Source organism: Leptonychotes weddellii, chromosome 6 (assembly GCF_054177405.1).
Source record: "Leptonychotes weddellii isolate Sample4059 chromosome 6, ASM5417740v2, whole genome shotgun sequence".
Lineage (NCBI taxonomy): Eukaryota > Metazoa > Chordata > Mammalia > Carnivora > Phocidae > Leptonychotes > Leptonychotes weddellii.
In genome coordinates, this window is record NC_138374.1 from 93,423,586 (window position 1) to 93,445,069 (window position 21,484).

At 41.9% G+C, this 21,484-nt stretch overlaps 1 protein-coding gene across 2 annotated transcripts in view; it reads left to right on the forward strand.

Annotated features, from left to right (window-relative positions):
• Positions 1 to 21,484, forward strand: part of PAPPA2 (pappalysin 2) — a 252,615-nt gene that overhangs the window by 166,387 nt on the left and 64,744 nt on the right. For both annotated transcript variants that reach the window (XM_081824648.1, XM_081824649.1), the window contains 3 exons: positions 6,945 to 7,116; positions 10,540 to 10,717; positions 11,923 to 12,136. In XM_081824648.1, coding sequence (XP_081680774.1) covers positions 6,945 to 7,116; positions 10,540 to 10,717; positions 11,923 to 12,136 — 564 coding nt within the window. The remainder of the gene's footprint in view (positions 1 to 6,944; positions 7,117 to 10,539; positions 10,718 to 11,922; positions 12,137 to 21,484) is intronic.

Here is a 21,484-nt window from a genome sequence, read left to right on the forward strand (position 1 = left end):
TGTTTCTCTCAGATGAGAATCTTTGGAGGAAAAGAACTTGAATTAATTTCACCTTCCTGGTTAGTATGATGCTTCAGTAAATCCCTTCAAAGTACCAGCATTGTTTTGCCTGAGAAGGCTGATGGAAATATACTTGACATTTAATGTGTTTCCTGTCCTACAAAGCAAAGATGGAGCCAGAGTGAGGAGGAGGTAAGATGGGGAGCCAGAGTAGAGACTGTATCTTTTTGTATTGGTTTGGAGAAACAGCAAAGCTCTCTAAGGATGGATGCTATTATTATTATTTGGTTTTGCCATTGGTGGTGGCAAGATTAATGAGAACTCCATTTCTTCCAGTCAACTCTACATTCTGTACATTCTACTTCCATCTGCTGCCAAATCCAGAGCATACATTCCTTCTTAGCCCACACCCTCTTATTTCAATAAGAATCAATAAAACACAGTAGGAGAATGGCCAGAAATCTGATCCTCTTTACTATTTAACCTTGAAAGAGCTGTTTCTGCAGAAACCACTGGGATTGCTATTTGGTGAATAGTGGTACTTCTTGGATAAATGGATTGCAATATTCTGTTTAACTAAGCAACTGAAAAGTTGGAATATTAAGCAAAAACTTATACTGGGCAAGAAAGATTGTGAGAAACTCTTTTTTGGGTTCTCCACCACATCCTGCTGCCCATTTATGGGTTTTCTGTACTCCCACCCCAATACCACCATCACCTCATCTGGGAAATTAAATATCATGTTAGAGCTGGAAGGGACCTTTAAGAGAACCTAGTTCAAACCCATCATTTCACAAATTTGCAGACAGAGGGCCAGAGTAGTTAAGAGACTTACCCAAGGTCATAGATGTAAGCAGGGACAAGCCAAGACCCGAATCAAGGTCACATTGGCCTTGATCTACTACTTTCTCTATTATACCATGCTGTTTTTCAAAATGTATGGTACAGATGCCAAACAGTTTCTCCTAAACTAACCTAGATTCCAGATATCAAGTTGTGGTCAGCTTTTTCTGGCTGCCTAAAGGAGGGTGGGATGTTGACTTGAGAAAAGTCCATGAGCTGATGTCATCCTGATTTTGAGTTTGAGCCAAAGCTTAATTAAATATTTCTTGGTTATTATATTGTAGTGTTAGTGTTCTGGAATATCCCATCATTTCTTTTGGGCTCATTTTCCTCACCTCTAAAATGAGGAATTTGGGTTGAATTATCTTTAAGGTCCATTTTACTTTTAAAAACTGTGGTTCCTCTAAGATCATTGTTAAAAGTCACATCCACTCCTCCCACCCAGAATTATTCATGTTCAAGCAAATGTGGTCTTTAGCATATAATCTTCCATTAGCCCTCACATGGGAGAAGTAGGGTTTCACTATGGATTCCTTTTTTTTTTTTTAAGATTTTATTTATTTATTTATTTATTTATTTATTTATTTATTTATTTATCACACATGAGCAGCAGGGAGGGGTAGAAGGAGAGGGAGAAAGAATCTCAAGCAGATTCCATGTTGAGTATGGAGCCCAACTCGGGGCTCAGCACAGGACTCAGCGTGGGGCTCAATCTCATGACCCTGAGATCATGACCTAAGCCAGAATCAAGGGTTGGATGCTCAACTGACTGAGCCACCCAGGTACCCCTTCACTATGAATTCTGATTGCATCTCGAATAGTGTTGTAGTCTCCTGAAATTCCTTCAGATGGCTCAGACCCTCAGGGAATCCTTGGACCAAAGCTGTGGGGAAGCTGTGGGCAGAAGAGCCAGGACTTCACCCATTTGTCAGGAACTACCCAGCTTCCCAAATGTGGACCTTGTCTGGGAAGTAGACCAACTTCTTTCTAGTGGCCTCAAGAAATGGAAAATGAAAAAGAGATGCCCTGGGAGATAGCTCATGACAAGTTTCTTAGTGGGTCTGTCTGCTCCCTCTGCAGAGAATGATATCTACTTTCTGGGGTCAGCCTTACCCTGTTCTTCAGCAACCACTGTAAGGCAGTGGAAGGCGTTGGGAACTTGCCTGTAAGTTTGTCTTCAAATAGGGATGTGGGCTCCTTTCACTATAGGTTCTCTAAATTTGTTAGTCATAATTTAAGAGACCCACATACATAATGAATTTTCTTCAGTTCTCAGTGTGGGGAGGAAATGGTAATTTTGTTGAAGTGTTGGGAGTGCCACCTTACCTGTGTTCTCTCTGTACAGTATCAGAGGTTACTTTCTAGGATATCTTTTTTGCCTTTCCAAATTCTGATCATTCATTGAGATCAAATCGTACCCAATGTTAAAACTGTCTCTGAAATGCCATGAATTTATAATCAGTAACACATGATTTCATTATTCTCTCTGCAGCTATGGTGAAAGCTTCTTCAGAATAGGAAAAATGTTGCATACTTTTGATCTATCTTATGGCTTCTACATGATAATATGACTTAATACATGGATGTGTAATAATCAAGCAGTGGGACCAGGTTCTCCTTCTGGAATCGGCCTTACTATTTTATAGTCTTGGCCTATGGAATTTATTGACATAGCTTTCAGGTTACACATACCAGACCTTCATGGTGCTGGGTTTCGTTCATGGTGAGCACCAAACACTTTGAAACCTATAAAGTCACAGATGCTAAAATCCCACCACAAGCCATCAGAATCAAAATCTCCAGGGGGCAAGGCCTGGGTATCTATACTTTTTAAAAGCTGCTTAAGTGAGTCTAATGTACAAGTGTGATTGAGAAAGCCTGCCACATGAGGACCACTCCTTTTATGGAACTGTGCCGACAAAGGTTTCCCAAGTACAGGTGTCACTCACAGACCCAACCAACAAAAGGACACACACACATCATTATGGTAGGATAGTATTAGGATTGTGCCTGAGTACACAGGAGCAGGTTATGTACAAGAGGAGGATAGCCTGGGGTTAACATAACATTTTGTACAGGGATTCCTCATTGAAAGCATTTTTTAAAACCCTCCAACATAATGACCTTGGGGATTGAGGACCAGAAGAGAGAGAGTAGAGGCTTATCAGAGAAATGGAGCAACAAAGAACGGAGCTAGAATTATGGGTAGGTGGCCATCTACAGAGTGTAATTTTTAAGGGCCTATTGACTTAAAATTCCATCATGAAAAAACTCATTCCTTTGGTTTAAAACTTTGTCTCCTGTTACTATGGAAATACCTGTGAATCACATCTGACTGGATTCATCATATCCTTACCTGAGAATACATTGTGATGGGGTGAGGGGAAAGATCTGGAAAAAGTGGGTGGAAGGCTAAGGAGCTTTTGCCAAATGAGAAAACACACCAAGCAGGGCATCTTGCAGACAGTGGCAACTGGACAAATATTGACAATTTGATTTGTTATCATTTAAAAGAAAACTGCTTGAAACGAAGACAGACTATTAAATATTCTATATTTCCCCCTAACTGCCTGCTGAGATGAGGAGCTTCTTGGCTCTCCCTGGCTTATACTGCTAGCTCCTGAACTGAGAAGAAAGCAACAGGAAAGCAGCCTCATCCCCCCCAGGGAGGTGGTTTCATGGTCTAGGCTGGCCCAAGAGTGAGGGCTCTGAGCTCCAGCCTGAGGATTTTCCTCTGACTCGCTGTGTGGCCTCCAGCCAGTCTCCAAGCAGCTTCAGTTTCCTTGTATGTCAAACCAAGAAAAATACGTAACTTCCCACCTCTCTGGGGCATTGTAAGACCCTGAGGCTGCCACTTTATTACTGTTTGTCTGAAGACCATAAGAAGAAGGCTTGTAGAGAAATTTTAAGACTAACTGTTTTTACTATTAGCATTATCAATATGAAAACTCGTGTAGCACCAGGTAGAAAGGAGAATGTTTGGGGAGGGCAGAAAAATGGAGGACACAACAGCCCTCAGAAAAGCGGTGTTTGTAGTGCAAGAGAAACACAAAAGGGGGGTTGGGGTGCAGGGGAGAGAATTCTACAATTGGTACCAGATGCCATCAGAAGCTAGTAACCTGACAAACACCGTCCTCATAAAACAAATTCCTTAAAAAAGGAAGCAAATGGAAATGTAAGCTAGTGAAAGAATTTGCAGCAGCTGCCCTAAAACCATTTCTCACTTCATAAACAAGTCTGGGTTTGGTGCCTTTTTTTCTTTTTTTGCCTTGGTCTTATTTCATGCCACTTCCCCCCTCTAACACGCTCCCCTGTCTCATTCTTCCTCCTCCACTGCCAATGCTGGAAGGGCTTCTTCCACCGGTAGTCATAGCAACAGCAGTTAATGGAGCCCCATCTTGATGGAGGGAAGCTCATTCAGAGTATTTGTTCTGTGTCTTATCTCAGCACGTATTTGTCCTCAGTGATGACATGGATTAATTAATTGGATGGAGTCACTGAAAAACAGCACATACTATTTCACATTAATTTCTTGGCAACAAGCTGACATGAGCAAGAACTTGTTAATAACTGTGTTTCCTAGTACTCTCTGCATACCACGCTGAAGAAATATGACTTTTTGTGGACATCAGGAATACAGCATCTCTGAAACTTGGAGTTCTTTAGGCATCACTAATGAGGTGTACTGATCTCACCCCATGAAGGATGGTCAGGTTTCAGATCCCTTATCCAGATAGGTTCAATAAAGACTCAGAGACAAAGATTCATTTCCTATATTGCCTACCCAATTATCAGCATTGGATTTGGGGAGTTTGTGTTGACAATTAACAGCCCCTACCCCCCAATTCATATATTCCTCCCTCCACCAGACTCAATAGAGTGAATCTGAGGCATTCCATACCATCGAAGGGAATAATAAGAACTCAAAAGAGTAAAAAAGTTTTTTTCAAACTACTCAACTCCAACACCTCTATCCTATAGCTAATAAGCACAGATAAAAGAATGAGAATGTCACTGACATATGATTTAAATCCTGTGGCTACAAGATAAGAAGCAGCAACTTTAGCATATTCAGATCAAATCCATCCTTTTTAGATGAGTGCTTTTAAAATCAATTCTCAATTATGTCAAGGTGTTATGTGCATATTCAATGACATTTTATTTTTCACTTTCTTGTATTGTTGCCCAGCTTTTTAATAAAGTCATTGACTGCTAACACAATTCTAGGGCAAATAGGGCAAATTAATGATGATGAGCCTCACGGTAGCCATTTTGGCTAATATTTAGCACCATTGGTAACAGCATCATGAGCAAGAAAATATCTCATTGGCCTCCCCCACTAGATTATGATTTCCTTAAGGGCATGATACTTATCATACCCCCAGTACTCAAGCCAATGCCTTGCCAACAATAAGTGCTCAGTAGATGTTTATTAGTGAATGAATGAGTAGGGCAAGATGGTTGAATCACTGTTTGATGATAATATTTTTGTGTTTCAGAGTCCCATCTGTCACTTTAGAATTAACAAATTACCCATCTTAATAGCCATTGACTTACTTTGCTGTCTGAGCAAATTTAATTCAGCAGAATTTTCTTGTGTTTACTACAGCAAGCTTTATGGTGAATATAAAAGTGAGTAAGAGTCTGTATTTGTCTTCGAGAGGTTCATAATCGAGTTGGGAGTTTCAGCACTTAGGAGATACTCAGCTACTAATTGCCTTGTAGATCAAAGGATGAATAAATGAAAGAGTAAGCAGATGCACACATGACTATAATATAAGAGTATTAGAAGTGTTAGAAGGAAATTATTTTAAAAATTTCCCTGGGAGGTTCAAAGGAGGAAAACATCTGGAGGGGCTTCTTGGAGAAGAAAAGCCTTTTAGAAATCTCAACAAATTGAACAAATGTATAGAAATGGGAAAACCAAAAAGCATGGATGGCAAATAGAAAACAAGTAACTGAGGGTGGGACTTCAGCCATTTGCAATGGAGCAGTAGAGGGAATTAACCCAGAACAGTAATAACCCTGTGGGATATATACCATTATTATCCCCTTCTTATGGGGGAAGGAGCTAAAACACTGGGGAATGAATAACTCAGCCATATCACAGAGGTATTAAATATTCTATATTTCCCCCTAACTGCCTGCTGAGATGAGGAGCTTCTTGGCTCTCCCTGGCTTATACTGCTAGCTCCTGAACTGAGAAGAAAGCAACAGGAAAGCAGCCTCATCCCCCCCAGGGAGGTGGTTTCATGGTAGTAAATGGTGGATCCAGAATTCAAAGTCAGACAGCATGGGGCCAATGCTCTAATTTTTCTCTGGTTCTGCCTTGGGAAGAGGGTAATGCTCTTTTTGCTCTGTTGCATTCTTGTTGCTGTTACAGTCTAGACCTGAACTTGGAGAGTTTAACTCTCTCTCCCATTCCTGGCTGATTGACCCTAGAGATCCAGGCAGTGGTCCTCCTCTGCTGAGATGATGTCCTGGAAGCACCTAGCACAACCGTCAGGCATGTGGCCGAGATTTAATATGTGTGAGTTTCCTCTTCCCGTCAAGGGCTCAATTTCTGATTAGCCAGTGCTGATTTTCAGTGGTGTGTAGTGCTATGGCTCCAGTTGACTTTTCTGCCATCTCAGATACCCAGACCCTTCTTCCAGGGCCCTCTGGAATCAAACAACTAAAAGGTTAGTACCTGACACAACCAGGGGCCCCAAGGATTCACTCCTGACCTGGGTCTGCTCTGATTGTTTGGGACCCAGAAGTACTGGTTGTTAAACATTTTGAGGATTGCTCTCTGATCCAGCCATTTCTGATGCCATCCAGAGCTCTTGGGACACATTCCCCACCTTGTCCTGTCACCATTTTGTCCTCCTGGAAAAGCCGTGGAGTCAGTTAATCATTCATTACTTGTTAACTGATATTGTTCTTGTTTATTTCATGTCGCAGGGTTCCAGGTCACACAGAAGGAGATGATGAATTCAGTGTAGGTTTTGGAGAAAAATCATTCTCTTTGGTTTAGAGGCACTTTCCAGAGGAAGCTGCAAAGTTTTTGCTGCTGCCTGCTGGTCTGGAGTCTAAGATGCTTTTGTTTCTGTCATCCCCAGCTGTGTCCATCGGCCCTGTGGGAAGCAGGGCAGCTGTGTGCCATTGCTGCTTGATCATGCGGATATGGTGAACTGTACCTCTGGTGGCCCAGGTCACATGAAGTGTGCTATTACCTGTCAAAGGGGGTTTGCCCTTCAGGCCAACAGTGGGAAATACCTCAGGCCTATACAGGTGAGTTGGAAACCCGTGGTCATCAAGACCAAGCTCCAGGGAAGGGAAGGGACTTATGCTCCCCTCCCTGGCTGAATGGGGGAAGGGCAGGTGTTTTTAAATCACTTGAAGGAAAGATAAGGACTCTAACAAGCAAGGAGAGCACAGCTTCACAGAAATGCAAGGTGCAGTTCCCATTAACTAGGGTGTCAGTTTCTCTCATGCAGACAGCAGGTAGGGACGCTTATCCCGTTCTCGTCCTCCTTTCCCTGTCAGAAATCACAGTCCCACTTTTGCCTTCAAGATGAGAATTTCACAGTTTACATTTTCCCACAATTTGTAAGCAAGATAGGTTGTAATCAGTTTGTCTGTGGCTCATAGTTTGACTCCCAGCCTTCTTTATATAAGAAGGCTGGAGAAAGAGTCTGATTTTCTTCCCTCTGTTACTGAGGTGGGGATTATATCATGATTCTAGCTTTTGCCTAATTTTCCACATTTCTCCAAGCTACCATAGCACCATTTCCAGCATTTGGAGGTAGTAGAATATATTAGTTAAGAGCATGGCTCAGGTGACAAACACGGAATGAAATTTTGGCTCCACTGTTTATTAGTTATATAATTTTAAGTAAAAACAAACAAAAGAAACTAGTCTCTTTAAGGGTTCTTCCATATTTGTGAAATAATGAGGACAGAAGTATTTATGTCATTGAGTCATAATGATGACTGATTGGAAATAATTGAAAAGCTTCTAGCTAAATGATAGGCACATAGCCCTCATTAAGCTGCCATTACTATGAGCATGATAATGTATTCTCAACTCAGAATTCTGTTTTCCATCTTTCCTTTAGAGAGCTTTCAATACTCTACAGAGGAACTTTAAACTTGAAATCAGCCCTTAGAAGACATGACCATCATATGAGACAGAGAAAGGATGCATTAGGGAAAAGATAATGGTGCTTGAGGAGAGAACCAGAAAGACATGGAATGATGAGGAAAGAATGGATGCATGACTGATAGTCAGGTATCATTGGTGCAAAAGATTGGAATTGCTTGTATTTTGTACCAATTGACTACTTAGCAGGTGGTAGATTCATGGAAGAATTTCACTTGCTTAGAGATGGTCTGAACTCAAAGACACAGTTGTTGGTTTCAGGTGGTTTAGGTTCTGCATAGAGAGAAACAGTTTTGATAGACCTGGAGACACCAGCTCCTTGGTCGATGGTGCTTTGGTCAGAAAGGCAGAGCTCTTGTCCCCTGTTCTTCACCCAGCTTAACTTACACTAGAGAAGAGAGAGAATGACAAAAAAAAAAAAAAAATAGGGACTGACTCCATTTGTGTGATAGGTAAAGAGAGGGAGAGAAGAAAAGACGGTGTTTGCAATGCATTACAATTAGGAGCACAGTCAAGACAAAATGGACAACACTTAATGAAGCCAGGAGAAAAACCAGGCAATATATGCAGAGTTCGAGACGGATTCTGTAAGCGATCGCTGTGGTTCGAGCCAGGCTTCCACACTGTGATAAGTGTGCAAGGGGCAGTCTGGGTGGGGAGGAGGAAGGTGGGAGCTCACCCTCTGCCAACCATGTGGTGGAGTTAGCAAACAGCTCTCCAGCTGACTGCTCCTGTCACCCGAGGCCAGCCCCACTAAGGAAATTATACAATCCCAGCTCGTGATCACAAGACAGTGGGGATATTTGCTTTTTGTTGACATAAGAACTGAAACTAAACAGAAAAATGTGTCTGGCTTTGACTTGGGTCCTTCTGGCAGGCAACAGGGAAACATTGGGAAGAGAGAGGCACAGCTGGCCAGGAGTGGGTGTCAGGGGTGACAGGTGCTTTCACCAGTCATTTTACCTTTGGCTTCACTGTCACTGTGGTCTCCTGGTGGGATGGCTGCTGAGCCGCAGAATGGGGCCGCAGAATCTCCCCACGCTCTCTTTGACCTGTGGTAACCCATTGGCTGGAGTGATGGCTGTGCTCTTTCCCAAACAAGCCATGAGCTTCCAGGTCTCTCAGTCCCAGCTCACTCTGTCCCCCTCACTCTGGACACGTTCTTCTCCCCTTTCCCTCGACAGCTGGGAAGTCCTGCTCATCCTTCACAGGCCAGGTCCTGTATCACCTACTCTGTGAACCTCCCTGCAGACACTGGCCTCCTGCTCGTGGAGGGACAGTCCCTCCTCCAGCCCCCATGGTGCTGTCTCACAGAGTGAGCACCTACATAAAATATGGCTGCCTCTTTTTACATTTTTATGTTTTCTTTCTTTTTGGTCCCTGTTCCCTACTTCTTTTGTTTTATCATTTCCATTCTTTGTATTGTATTCTCGCAAATCACTACAGAAAGAGTAGGCTATAATAAATAACAGTATATATCTCTTGCATTTTCCTTCCATATTTCCTTTCCTCCCTTCCTCTCTCTCTTTCTCCTTCTTTCCATTCTTCTCCCTTTGTTTTTCTGAGCCATTGTTTCAACCTATGATTTGCTCTTCTGGTAGATGATTAGCTCCTGGAGGGTGTCTTGTTTATCCAAACCTAGACAGAACTTGGCCCTTCTAGGTGCTCAATAAATGTCTCTTCATTTATTTAGTGATGAGGAACTCCAGGGCTACCCCACAAAAATGACAGGCTCAGGGAAAGGGCTGGAATCTCTCCAATTTAACCAGAAGATTTGGAAGGTGCCTTGTATGCATTGATTCCCAGCTGTTCTTAGATACTGTGCACCATTCTCAGTGGAGGTAATTATGTTCAGGAGCATTATCAGTTGGTTTATCAGCCAGGCTCCCAGCAGGAAACAGATGACATGCTCCGAAGTGGGCAATTTGAGGGAATTTAATACAGGGACTACTTATGAAGGTGGAGGCAGGATACAGGGAAATTATAAGGAGTTGGTGCAGAATCCCAGGGTCAAGCGGTGACATCACCAGTAGGCCTGAAGAGTTGACTGCAAGGAGCAGGGAGCAGAACCCACAGGAAGAGAGTGTAGGAGAGGATGGAGAGGGCTACCAAGGGACGAAGCCAACTGGCATTACTGGAGTAGGAAGAATAAGCGTCCAGACCTCCCTTTCCCTCCTGGCTCTGCAATCTCCTGCCAGTGGGTCCTGGGTGCTAGGCCTGGGCACAACCAGAGGCATGAAACCCACAGGGGCACAGAGCATGGTGGAGAAGGGCATAGAGTGGATCCAAGAGCACAAGGGAAGCAATCAAGAGTTGGCCTGGAAGAGTGTCTCCAATGATTCTCTTACACTAACAGGGATGGTCAGCAGCAGCCTACCTGGGTATTGAAGACCTATATCAAGCAAGTAGGGCCTAAGGAGGGAACAAGGCAAAATCATTTTACCTATTTTGAATGTTTGCACAAATAATCACCAGGATTCCTCCAAAGCCTGGAAACTACTTTGATAAGCTTTTTCATGTGAACTTGATGGAAAAAAATTCTCTGTTTGTAGAAGGAAATTCTGCTCACATGTTCCTCTGGGCACTGGGACCGGATTGTGAGCTGCATGCCCCTTGATTGTGGTGTTCCCCACCCATCTTTGGTGAACTATGCGACCTTTTCCTGCTCAGAGGGAACAGACTTTCTGAAACGCTGTTCAGTCTCCTGTGTCCCACCAGCCAAGCTTCAAGGTATTGTCAGCCAACCAAGAACTGAATGCAAGTTCTCTTCAGGCTCTCTCTCTTTGGGGGTACTTTAGGGATTTTTTTCTTCACCCCAGTACTCTCCTCATTTGTTCTGCTGTGCCATCCTCTTCTGATAACACCACCAAAGTGCCAAAGGGCAACACCATTTTTGTCCCAATGACATACAAGAATGCCCTGGCTCAGATCTCATGAATGAAAGACACGTAGACTTCCCTGTTTTTATTTGATTGTACGTCCTCTGGAATCAAGCTGACTCACAGTGGCCTGATCATATTAATAATCAAGAAACACTTTATCATGCAAATTTTTTTATTTAATATTTACAACCTTCCTATGAGCTAGGTGCTTTTAGTTCTATTTTATAGATGAGAACAGAGTTCTATGAGTTGTCCCTGGCTTACTGCTAGTAAGAGATGAAGATAGGGTAGAACCTGCTCTGACCCCACACCTTGCTCTTGACCTCTTCTCAGACTTTGGTGTGCCTCTCAGTGACCCAGGAGGCCCGTTACAAATGCTACTTCCTGAGCCTAATGCTGACAGAGCCTGATTTAGTAGGTCTGAGGTGGGTTTGTGATGCAACTGTGGGAAATTCATGGATTGCCTTCAGAAGAACAATGAATTACACTGAGGCATATGGTGTGGTGTTTAAGTACAGAACTCTGCATCCCAACTGCCCAAGTTCAAACCCTACATCTGCCCCTTATTAGCTTGGGCAAGATGCCTAAACTCAATTTCCTCATGTGCAAAATAAGAGATAATGATGGTATCTGTTGCAATGGGTTGTTTGAGGTGTGAAGTTTATATAAGTATTATAAAATGCTTTGGCATATAAAAAGCACTATAAATGTGTCATGCTTTCCATGACATGGTCACTACTACATTTTTATCATTTGTAGTTAGGAAGTGAGGTCATGATTTATTTAGTAGCCATTCTGTCATTCAGGGAATGAAAGGGAGGTCAGGGAATCGTTATCTGACCTCTGTTCTTTGTAAGAGATCCCAGTGGATACTCAGCGAGTAAAAAGAGATAGGATGAGCCCTGGACCTGAGATGCCAGAGAAGCTGCTCCACCAAGAATTATATGACTTCCTGAGAATGCTGACGGGTTGATAGGTTTTTGTTCTTTTTGGCTACACTTTGATTTCTGGACTCTGCTCTGAGCATCCTGTGCTTCTTTTTCCTGGGCTCAGGACTGAACCCGTGGTTGACCTGTCTTGAAGATGGGCTCTGGTCCCTCCCTGAAGCCTACTGCAAGTTGGAGTGTGACGCTCCTCCTGTTATCCCGAATGCCAGCTTACTCCTGCCTCCCTGCCTCCAGCACAACCATGACGTGGGCTCCGTCTGCAGATACGAATGCAAACCAGGCTACTATGCCGTGCCGAGTGCGGACAGTAAAGTCAGGAGGTGAGCTGGCTTGTTCTTGGGTCTTTGCGCTTCTCTCTACCTTCACGCTCTCATTTGTAAATCCCAGACCGTTGCTTTGGAAATAATATGAAGACCTTCTGGGCTGTCCATTGCTTGTTGTGTTGGTTTGTTTTTCTATACAATCTCTCTTCACCTGCACAGGTATATTCCACAGTCATGCAGGCAGGTTGACCAGGTGTGCTTTCTGGAAAGCTATTCCTTCCCATAGAAGATCCCACAGCCTCACTTAGGTGATTTTAATGGAATCTCTGCCCTAATTATCATTGTCCTTGAAAGTAAGTGTTGGGAGCTTCTCAGGTGTTGTCACCTGAATCCAACTGTGGGTGGAACATCCTCATCAGGTCGGTTGGGAGCTTATGGGATGATGGTTCTGGGAGAGACCGCCTGGGCTGGTCCTCAATCCAGACATTTATTACCTGTGTGATGCTGGGAAGGTTTCCTTCTCTGCTTCAGTCTTTCTCAGCTGTAAAGCAAGGATAGTAATAATAATATCGACCTGATAGGGCTTGGTGTGGGGACTAAATACATTAATCAATTAATAAAACATAAGGTTTGGTAAATTTATTTTTAACACATAAAACATATTAGCCATTAATGTTATTGTAGTCTCTCTGCTTTCTCCCTGCTGGACTTCCTGTATGTGCAACTCCTAGACCCAGAAGCCAGGGTGCATTTCTTCTGATCAGAAAGAACAAAAGGAAAGGCTTTGAAGAGAGTCATGCTGGGCTTCAGATCCCAGTCATCTCCTCTTTTTATCAGCTGAGTAACCTCAGGCAAGTTACTTAACTCTTTGGGTCTCAGTCTCCTTTGTAAGTTGAGGATAATGCCCACATCAGAGGGTTGAGTTGAAGATGAAATGAGATAATGCACATCCAACCCAGTGCCTGCCTTGTGCCAATTGCTCAATAAATGGCTTCAGCAAAAGAAGGTTTTTCTGAACAAACAAAATAAATAAAAAACTTTCAGAAAAAGAAACTCCTTGTACTCAGTAAATAGTAGCTATTCTTTCCCTATCATAAATTATGTTAGTATAGGAGAAAATCCAGTTCATTTCTTACCCAGGACTTAGTTAAAAGTCTGACCATAGTAGGTTTTTTTTTAAAGATGGTTTTTGTTTTTGTTTTGAACTAATATGATCCCACCTATGGCATTACCAATGATGCCAAGACAGACAAACTTTGCTTATAAGCTAAAATTCTCTAAGGGGACAGAAGAATATCAGGAAACATGTGCCCTTCACCCCACCATCTTACTATGGGGTGGATTGAGTCTGGCTTTGCCCAGAGCCTTACACTACAGAGAAAGCCCAGGCTTCTATGTGGGAGGGTGGGGGGAGCAAGTCAGGCGAGAGCTAGGCTGATGAGAATATGAATAATACTGATGAAAAATTCATAAGAGGCAGCACTCCGGTTCAGTGGACTCTAGCAGGTATAGTCAACAGTTTTTGACAACCGAAAACACATTTGCATGTGATTTTCATAGGCTCTAGATCAATTTGCATAGGCACACATTGAAAGACAGTGAGGACCCAGGCCATCTTCAAGTGCGAATGGTATTACAACTCCTCTAGAGGAGGCTGTTTTCTGGCTTTTTCCCCTCTTGTTTCTTACCTCCCCTTATACAGACTTGCAACTGACTCAGGTGTCTGCAGAACAGCGCAGAGAAGAATAATTGAGGGGGAGAGCAAAGTCTCAGGACCAGGAAGAATTGAGGGCAGAGGGATGATTTCTAGCTCCCTCAGCCCACAGCTTGTGTTGGGAATGAGGCTTCCCTCCAGAACTGTGGGCTCTCTGCCTTCCCCTGCACCTCGGGCTCAGCCGGCTGCCCCAGCCATGGCAGGGGCACACAAAGGCCATTTGTTGGTACAACTTTTCTGGTTGAGAAACTGGAAGCTTGCAACATCGGCATCGGTTTTGGCATAAACATTTACATTCACAAACACCATGCTGAGGGAAGATTAAATTATTTACCACACTGGGTAAACTGATTTAAATTTTAGTTTACACCTGTTTACATAGCAGGCGGTGGATTGGTCATCAGAAGTTTGCAAGTTGGGCGTAAATCACTGTCACTTGCCACTTCTGTTTACCCAATGAACTATGTCAGCCTTGTTCCCCGCTTGGTGGAAAGAGCCCAGAGTTGTACAAACGGGGCTCTAAACTTCTTTCTAGGACATGCAAGCAGGAGGAGAAGAAATTGGGAAAAGCAGGCAGGGAGATCAATCCAGATAGAGTGGGCACATGCTAATTTTATGCAGTTCTGCGAGTAGTGGAAAAAACCTGCTTGATGGTCAGATTCGAAGCTTGTTGTTTGCATGACTCTGAACAACGGACTCAATATCCATGTGTCTCAATTTTTGCATCCATAATGGGAGGGGTAGTAATTTCTACCCAATAGTGTTGTTTTGAGGCTGAAAGGAGGTAAATGTTCTGGAAGCATTTTATCAACTATGACGTTCAATGTAAGTACCATGTATTGCTTTTTGTTCATTTCTTTTTAAAACAAGGAAACAGCTATGAAAATGTCAGCCAAGTACATTCCCTTCCTGCTCTTCTCACATCTGTTGAATGTTGTTTCAAGAGAAAAGGAAGACAAGTACTGGATCTGACTTTTCTCTTTGGATCAGCCCATTTAAGTTTTGTCCCATTCAGCTCAGAGGGGGCAGGGAAGGCATAGCTGCAATTGGCAAGTTCATCGCGTGCGTGCTCTCTGCTGGTCTGGGGAGGATCTAGGCTCCGACCTCAGGGAGCACACAGCCTCCGGGCTCCCTCTTTCCTGTGCTTTATTTTTCCTTGAAGCATAGCAGAGAAGGAGACAGCTACAGGAGAGGCACATTCACCTGGCCCCTGGATTCCTGGCCCCTTCTTCCCAGGATTTGAAGGTGGCACAGCCCACACTGAATCTAGTTCCTGGAGACAGGGAAAATGCAATGGCTTAGGCCTGGGTCAGGGACTCTGACCTTGAAGTCGTGGCTGGAGTCAGCATCACCCAAGTCCAGTGGATTCCCCAGAGGGAAATTCAGAAGGAGGGTAAATGGATGTTGCGGGAGCAAAAAATATCAATAAAACAAAAATAAATATCCATTATATAGTACAGCTATACAATATGGTACAGCCATACCATGAAATGGCCTGCTACCATCAAAGATGTTTGGAAGAATATTAAAGACATGGGAAAACATTCACAGTACAATGTTAGGTGGATAAAAGCAAGAAAGTAACTGTTATAAATGATAGAATCTCTATTTTTCATATTAAAAATATTTTTATCACTTTTATATTAGCTAGAAATGATTATGATAGTAGTAGTCATAATCTCTAGGCAGTAGGTTTATAAGGAGTATCTCTTCTTTTTCCGCTTATTTGTATTTGCTAAATTTTCTAGATTTTATAATGATATAAATGGATAAACAGTTTAAAAACTAAATAATGAAGTGAGCTAAGAGTAGCTTATAGCAATTTGTGGAGGCAGAGAGTAATAAAAGGAAAACTAGGCAGATCTTTCTAAGTAGGTGAACACAGGAGAGACCAGCACTCTAAGACGGCATGAAGAAAGGTATGTGACCTTTCCACCCTATGCCCAGATCCTTCTATGTTTTGAGGACCAGCACTGTCTTTATTCTCGAAGGCATCTCACACCGTTTTTCCTCCAGTCCTAACACCTCTTCCCAAACTTCCAGCATATCACCTCATTCCCCAAAGTGAAGGGTCTGCCCACAGGTGGGCAAGCTAATCTATGCCCCAAACATATACTCCCCTTTCCTGCTGTCAAAAATGAAGTTCACCACCTTTGCTCTGAACCCCATCTCCCTTCTTGGGGATTTCTCTCCACCCATTTACCTTCTTCTTTCTTACATCTGGGGCATCTCTCTTCCTCTTGCCTGTTACTTCTCTTTCATTATTCTCAGGTTTCTCCCACCTTACCACTCAAATAAGCAGAGCCTTTTCTTGATCCCATGCCCCTGCCCTCAGCTACCACTCCAGCTTTCTCTCTCCCTTTCACAATGAAACTTGTTGTAAGAGTTGTTTGTATTCACTCTCTCTAGCTTGCCATCTTTTCTCTCCTTCACACTTTGACATTCATGTTTTTACTCCTCTCTCTTCACTAGAGCTGTGCTTGCCATGGATCTTTCTGCTGCCAAATGCAGTGACTCTTCTTGGTCCTCAGGTTACTTGAGAATATTTGGTTTATATTGTGGTCACCATGAGAGATAGGATGGACCCTTCTACCCATAATTTGGTGTGGATGTTGAAACTAATGATACCACACATAGACCAAGAGACTCTGAAAAGGTTTATTACTCATATAATGAGGCCTTCTGGAAAGAGAAGGGGAAGACCCCAGGTTGACCTTCAAATGGCTGGAGAAAGCAGGGAAACGAGAGGGCCTGGGGTTTTATGGTGCTTAGGGAGTGGGGCTTGTGTCAGGGTTTCTGCACGTGAACAGAACCTGTGTGGTTTGAACTTTCTCCTGAGGCCAAAAGAGGAAGCATACAGCTTTCTGATAGGCTTGCTTAGGTATGGGAGATGGTGGGGCTTGAAATCTGTCAGCAAACATTAAAAATGGAGTCAGGCTCCTTATTATAGCATAGTTGGCTAAGCTCTGCTTGAAACTTCTTCCTTGATAATGTTCTTTTTCACTCCCTAATTTTCCTTCTTCTTCTCTGTCTCTTCTCAATTTTATTTTCTGGATTTCTCCCCTCTGCCCATTTCTTCAGTGTTGGTATTTCTCTGAGCTCACTTTTCTCTCTTATTCTGCACACTTGTCTGGGATGAAGCTCATTTACTCTGTAGCCTCATCCATCATTCACATGCCGATGCTTCCTAAATCCATACCTCCTACTCTAGTCTCTTCCCTTAGGGGCCATAAGGACCATTAGAACAACTGCCTGTGGATATAGCCACTTGGATATCCCATCTGCATTTTATACTCTTACTATATAAAACACATCAACTTCCATCGACTGTCATCTTACTGACTCTCAGATATGACCATTTCTCCCAATTTCTGCTGCCACTTCTCTATACCAGGCCACTATCCTTTTTCACTTCTGAACTGGTCTTTCTGACTCTAGTCTTTTTCCCTTCAATACATTCACCACTTTGCAGCAAAATTGATCTTCAAAACACAGAATTCCAATTACAGTTTTTCCCTACATAAAATGGAATGGCCAGCCATTTCATTAGGAAAATAAAAAATCTTAAAATAGTTTCAAGGTCTTATATAATCTAGCTGGACTTTGCTTACTTCCATAGGCTTATTGCTTACTCTCTTCCCTGGGAGACCACTTCCCTCCAACTGTTCTTTTTCATTCCCTGATTTTCCTTCTTCTCTAGGCTCTCATACCATTGGATTGATGTTACTTCCTCATCTAAGCCATGGCTAACATGCCTCTGGGCCAGAGCTCTCCCCAACAGTGACCTTTGCCTTAGCTGACTCTTACTCCTGTTTTTAGCATAGGTACAGTTTTATCTAGGAAGACTACCAAATCTCCCCAGTCTGGAAGAACTGCCCTTCCCAGGGTTCCATTGCACACAGAACTTCCCTGACATCATTTATCTCACTGAGTAGACATGGTCTGGTTACTTATCTATATTCTCCAAGAGACCATGAATATTTGTTTAGCTTCGTGTGCCCAATGGATACTACATTTTTTGGTAGGTACTCAATAAATAGTTTATGAATGGAGGAAAGTACATTTATTAGAAAAATCTTGATAGGAATTTGATATTAAAGTTGATACGAATCAGTGGTGCAGGAAAGGGGGCAGTTTCTTATGAGGGAGTGGAGATCTCTATTTCAAGGACTTTAGAGTAGAAGAACTCTAAAAATATATGTGTATGTTTTTCTTCTAACAATTGTCTCAGCAACATGGAAGGAATCATTTTCTCCAAAGGCTGTTTATTTTTGTCTATTCAACACACATGTAAGCTTGATTAGCACAACTCTATACAAGTTAATTGTCACACAAAAGGATTAGACCTCTCAACAAGCTCACCAGAACAACAGTTCCCATACCTGGCTGCACATTAGTATCATTTGGGGAGAATTAAAAAATCTTAATGTTCAGATCATACCCCAAACCAATTACATCAGAATCTCTGCAAGTGGGACCCAAGCTTTAGTGTTTTGCAAAGCTTCCCAAGTTGCTCCACTATGCAGCCAAAATCAAGAAGCACGAGTCTAGGGGAACCTTTGTTTCTGTAAGAACAGTATCAGTCATGGGATTTTGACTTGTCTAAAAATATCCAGAGTAATGTTTCTTTTTTCAAAATTAGTGTAACAGCACTTTTGCATGCCAGATTTTTACATGTCTCTTTGAGGCTTATTTATATTTGGAGTTAATTGAAAAAATACAAACAATTGTAACTCCAAAGGAATTGTAGTATTTTCCTGAGTTCTTTCTTATTGACATTTTACAACACATACACAGGCTCCTTTAAGCCGCTTTCTTTTCCTCCCCTGCAGTTTTCTTCCACATAGACATCATTGTTTATTGCCCCTTTGTTGTTTCATTAACTTGACTTCCAAGGAAGGTAAAAAAATGTTTTTGACTTATATTTTTATCAAAAAGACCATATTATAGTCTCCCTTATCTTTCACTCCCATGGCTACCTTTTTCTTATTAGGTGTTATCTTTATGTGCGAAGGTTAGATTAACCTCATTAGGGCTCGTAATTAATTTAACTTACAAATTATTCCAACCTTCTAGCCTTACTTAGCCTCTCCCTCTGTAAGTCATTAATCAAGATGCCATGTGAAAGGTGCAGTAGTAGTCAGATCTTTTTAAGAGTGATTGTAAACAGCCATACTTTCTGAGAGTCACTCATGATATCAGCTTTTCCAAAGAACACAGATCTATTTAAGTTCTATAAACACAAATGTAGGTCAAGACTGTAAAAAACAGGCCTCACATTATGACTATTTAGTGTTTAACAAATGTTTGGTTGGTAAACCTCTTTAATGGGGGTTTGTCTCCTCTGACTTGGAGGGAGGGTTTGGGATGGCCGTGGATTATACATGTGGACTTGACCCATCTCTACACACAGAAAGATCATTTGGTATGGCAGAGAGTTAACAAGCGTAAGGCCTTGGCTCTGTTCTGTCGGGTTGATGATATAATAAGATGATAGTATAATATGGTATACTATGATATAGTAATGTATACCTTGATAAACTGTAATAATAATATGTTTCAGTATATTATTAGATAGATGAGGAACCTAAGACTCAGAGTATCATTAGTAGCCTTTCCGCAACCACTCAGCCAATTTGTGATGTTAAACCATTCTGACTCCAGAGCCCATGCTCTTGGCTAACAAGACTTTCAATATTGAGCAAATTACTATATCTCTCTGGGCATTTTTTTCCCACATCTGTAAAATAAGGGGAAATCTTGAGTGACTTCCAGCTCTAAAAGTCTATATTTTATTTTCTGCCTCAGTAGAACCAATGAGAAGAGTTAGCACTTTGGCAGAACACCATTGAGATAAGTGATACATAACAATTTATTTCCACCAGAAAAAAAAAAAACAGAGAAGCAGTGATATGTTACTGCACAGGCACAATCCTAGTGGGCAGTACTTAAGGAAATACTGGGAGAACTTCTGGTCTGAGTGAACAGTCAAGGTTTTATCCTCTTCCTCTCGATAGGTTTTGGTGAATTGTTCTCTATTCACACCCAAGAGGATTGAATCCAGGTCTTCCTTGAAGACAGAATATGGGTACATTTTTAAGATCTCTAGAATTGAATTTAAAGATTAAGTACTTCCCTGAAACTTCCCTAAAGAAGAAAATTTAGTCAAAATGCTAGGAAGACTCCTTAGTCCAAGATTTATCTCTTGGCTTAGTGGTAAAGCAGGCAGGTTCTGGGATTAGTGAGATCTAAGTTTGAATCTTAACTTTGCCACTTAATTAGCTCTTAGACCTAGGGCAAGTTACTGATCTATACTGAACATCGCTGTTTTTATTTACAAAATGGATATTAGGAAATAGAATTACTTATAGCTTTTTATAAGGATTAAATTGGATAATAGATGTAAATAAGTGAACACAGTTCTTAATCATATGAAGCTTTAGGTCAGCAATAGCTGATATTTTATCATCATCATCATCAAAATCATCATCATCAGGTTAATGACCCTTGCAAAATGACTGTTGCTTTTGGTGTGTTTAGCAGGTAAACTTCTTTAACAAGGAAAACACTCAGCTACATTTTTATCAGTGGCTATTGTCTCCTATCCATTGTTGATGTCTATATTCCTGAAAAACAACGTAGGGACAGAAAGACAGAAGCTGGCATTCCAAGTAGGAGGTACAGGTATTGGGTTACGAGGGCCAATGGGGGAGTGCATTTCCTCTGCCTATAAAACACACACACACACAGGAAAAAGAAAGTTCATTAAATTAAAAATATATATGTGTAGTTCCCTCCCCCAATCAGAACCCTCTCTGAATGCTTCATCTCATCCTGCTGTCATCTCAGTGAGTTATCCAAATACTACAGTGGCTTCAAGTAGAGCATGAAAGGGAAAAGGGGATATGGGGGGGTGGGAAAGAAATGGAAATGAAATAGTCAGCAAGATAGAGCTGGACATACTTCAAAAATTGGGGCAAGCACATAAGGTCGGACTGGTGTGGGAGCAGATAGGAAGGGCATGTCCTGGAGATGTCATCTAGATTTTTAGACTCTTGATCTTTTTGAACTGTAGCTTGAACCTCTGAAGTTCAATTGATTTTATTGTACCATAGGAAGGGAAAGAAAGACTTGACTAATGAAATGGAAATGTGTAGTTAAGACAAATGCTAAACCTCCTTAAATATCCTGGATTTGCAATTTCTAAAAACTCAGTAAAATAATCTACATAATTTTTAAACTCTGTGTCATAACATTGTGCATATACACATATGAACAGCTGTTAAACCTATGTGTATATATAGACAGAGACACATGTGCTATCTATGATTTGCCAATTAAGGGACACACTATAATCTCTATGTACACTCATGCATCTGTGAGAAATAGAAATTTGTTTTCTTTCCATTAAGACATTGTCTGGCTTTATAATTAGTGTTTATAGTAAATACATTCAAAGTTTATTCTTGGAATCCTCAATTCTCTTGCCATTGTAGGATAATGTGAGCTTTAGGCTAATTGATTACAGCCTCTTTTGGCATTAAAGTGACGAAACCTTTTCTCCAAGCCTTGGCCACTCAAATGCACACCTGGGTGCAGGCCAACTCCCTGCTGCAGGCTTCACAGGGCTCCAGCGATTGGTATGCAGGCCTTTACTTCAAACACAGCATTCGTTGAACTCATAAATTTCC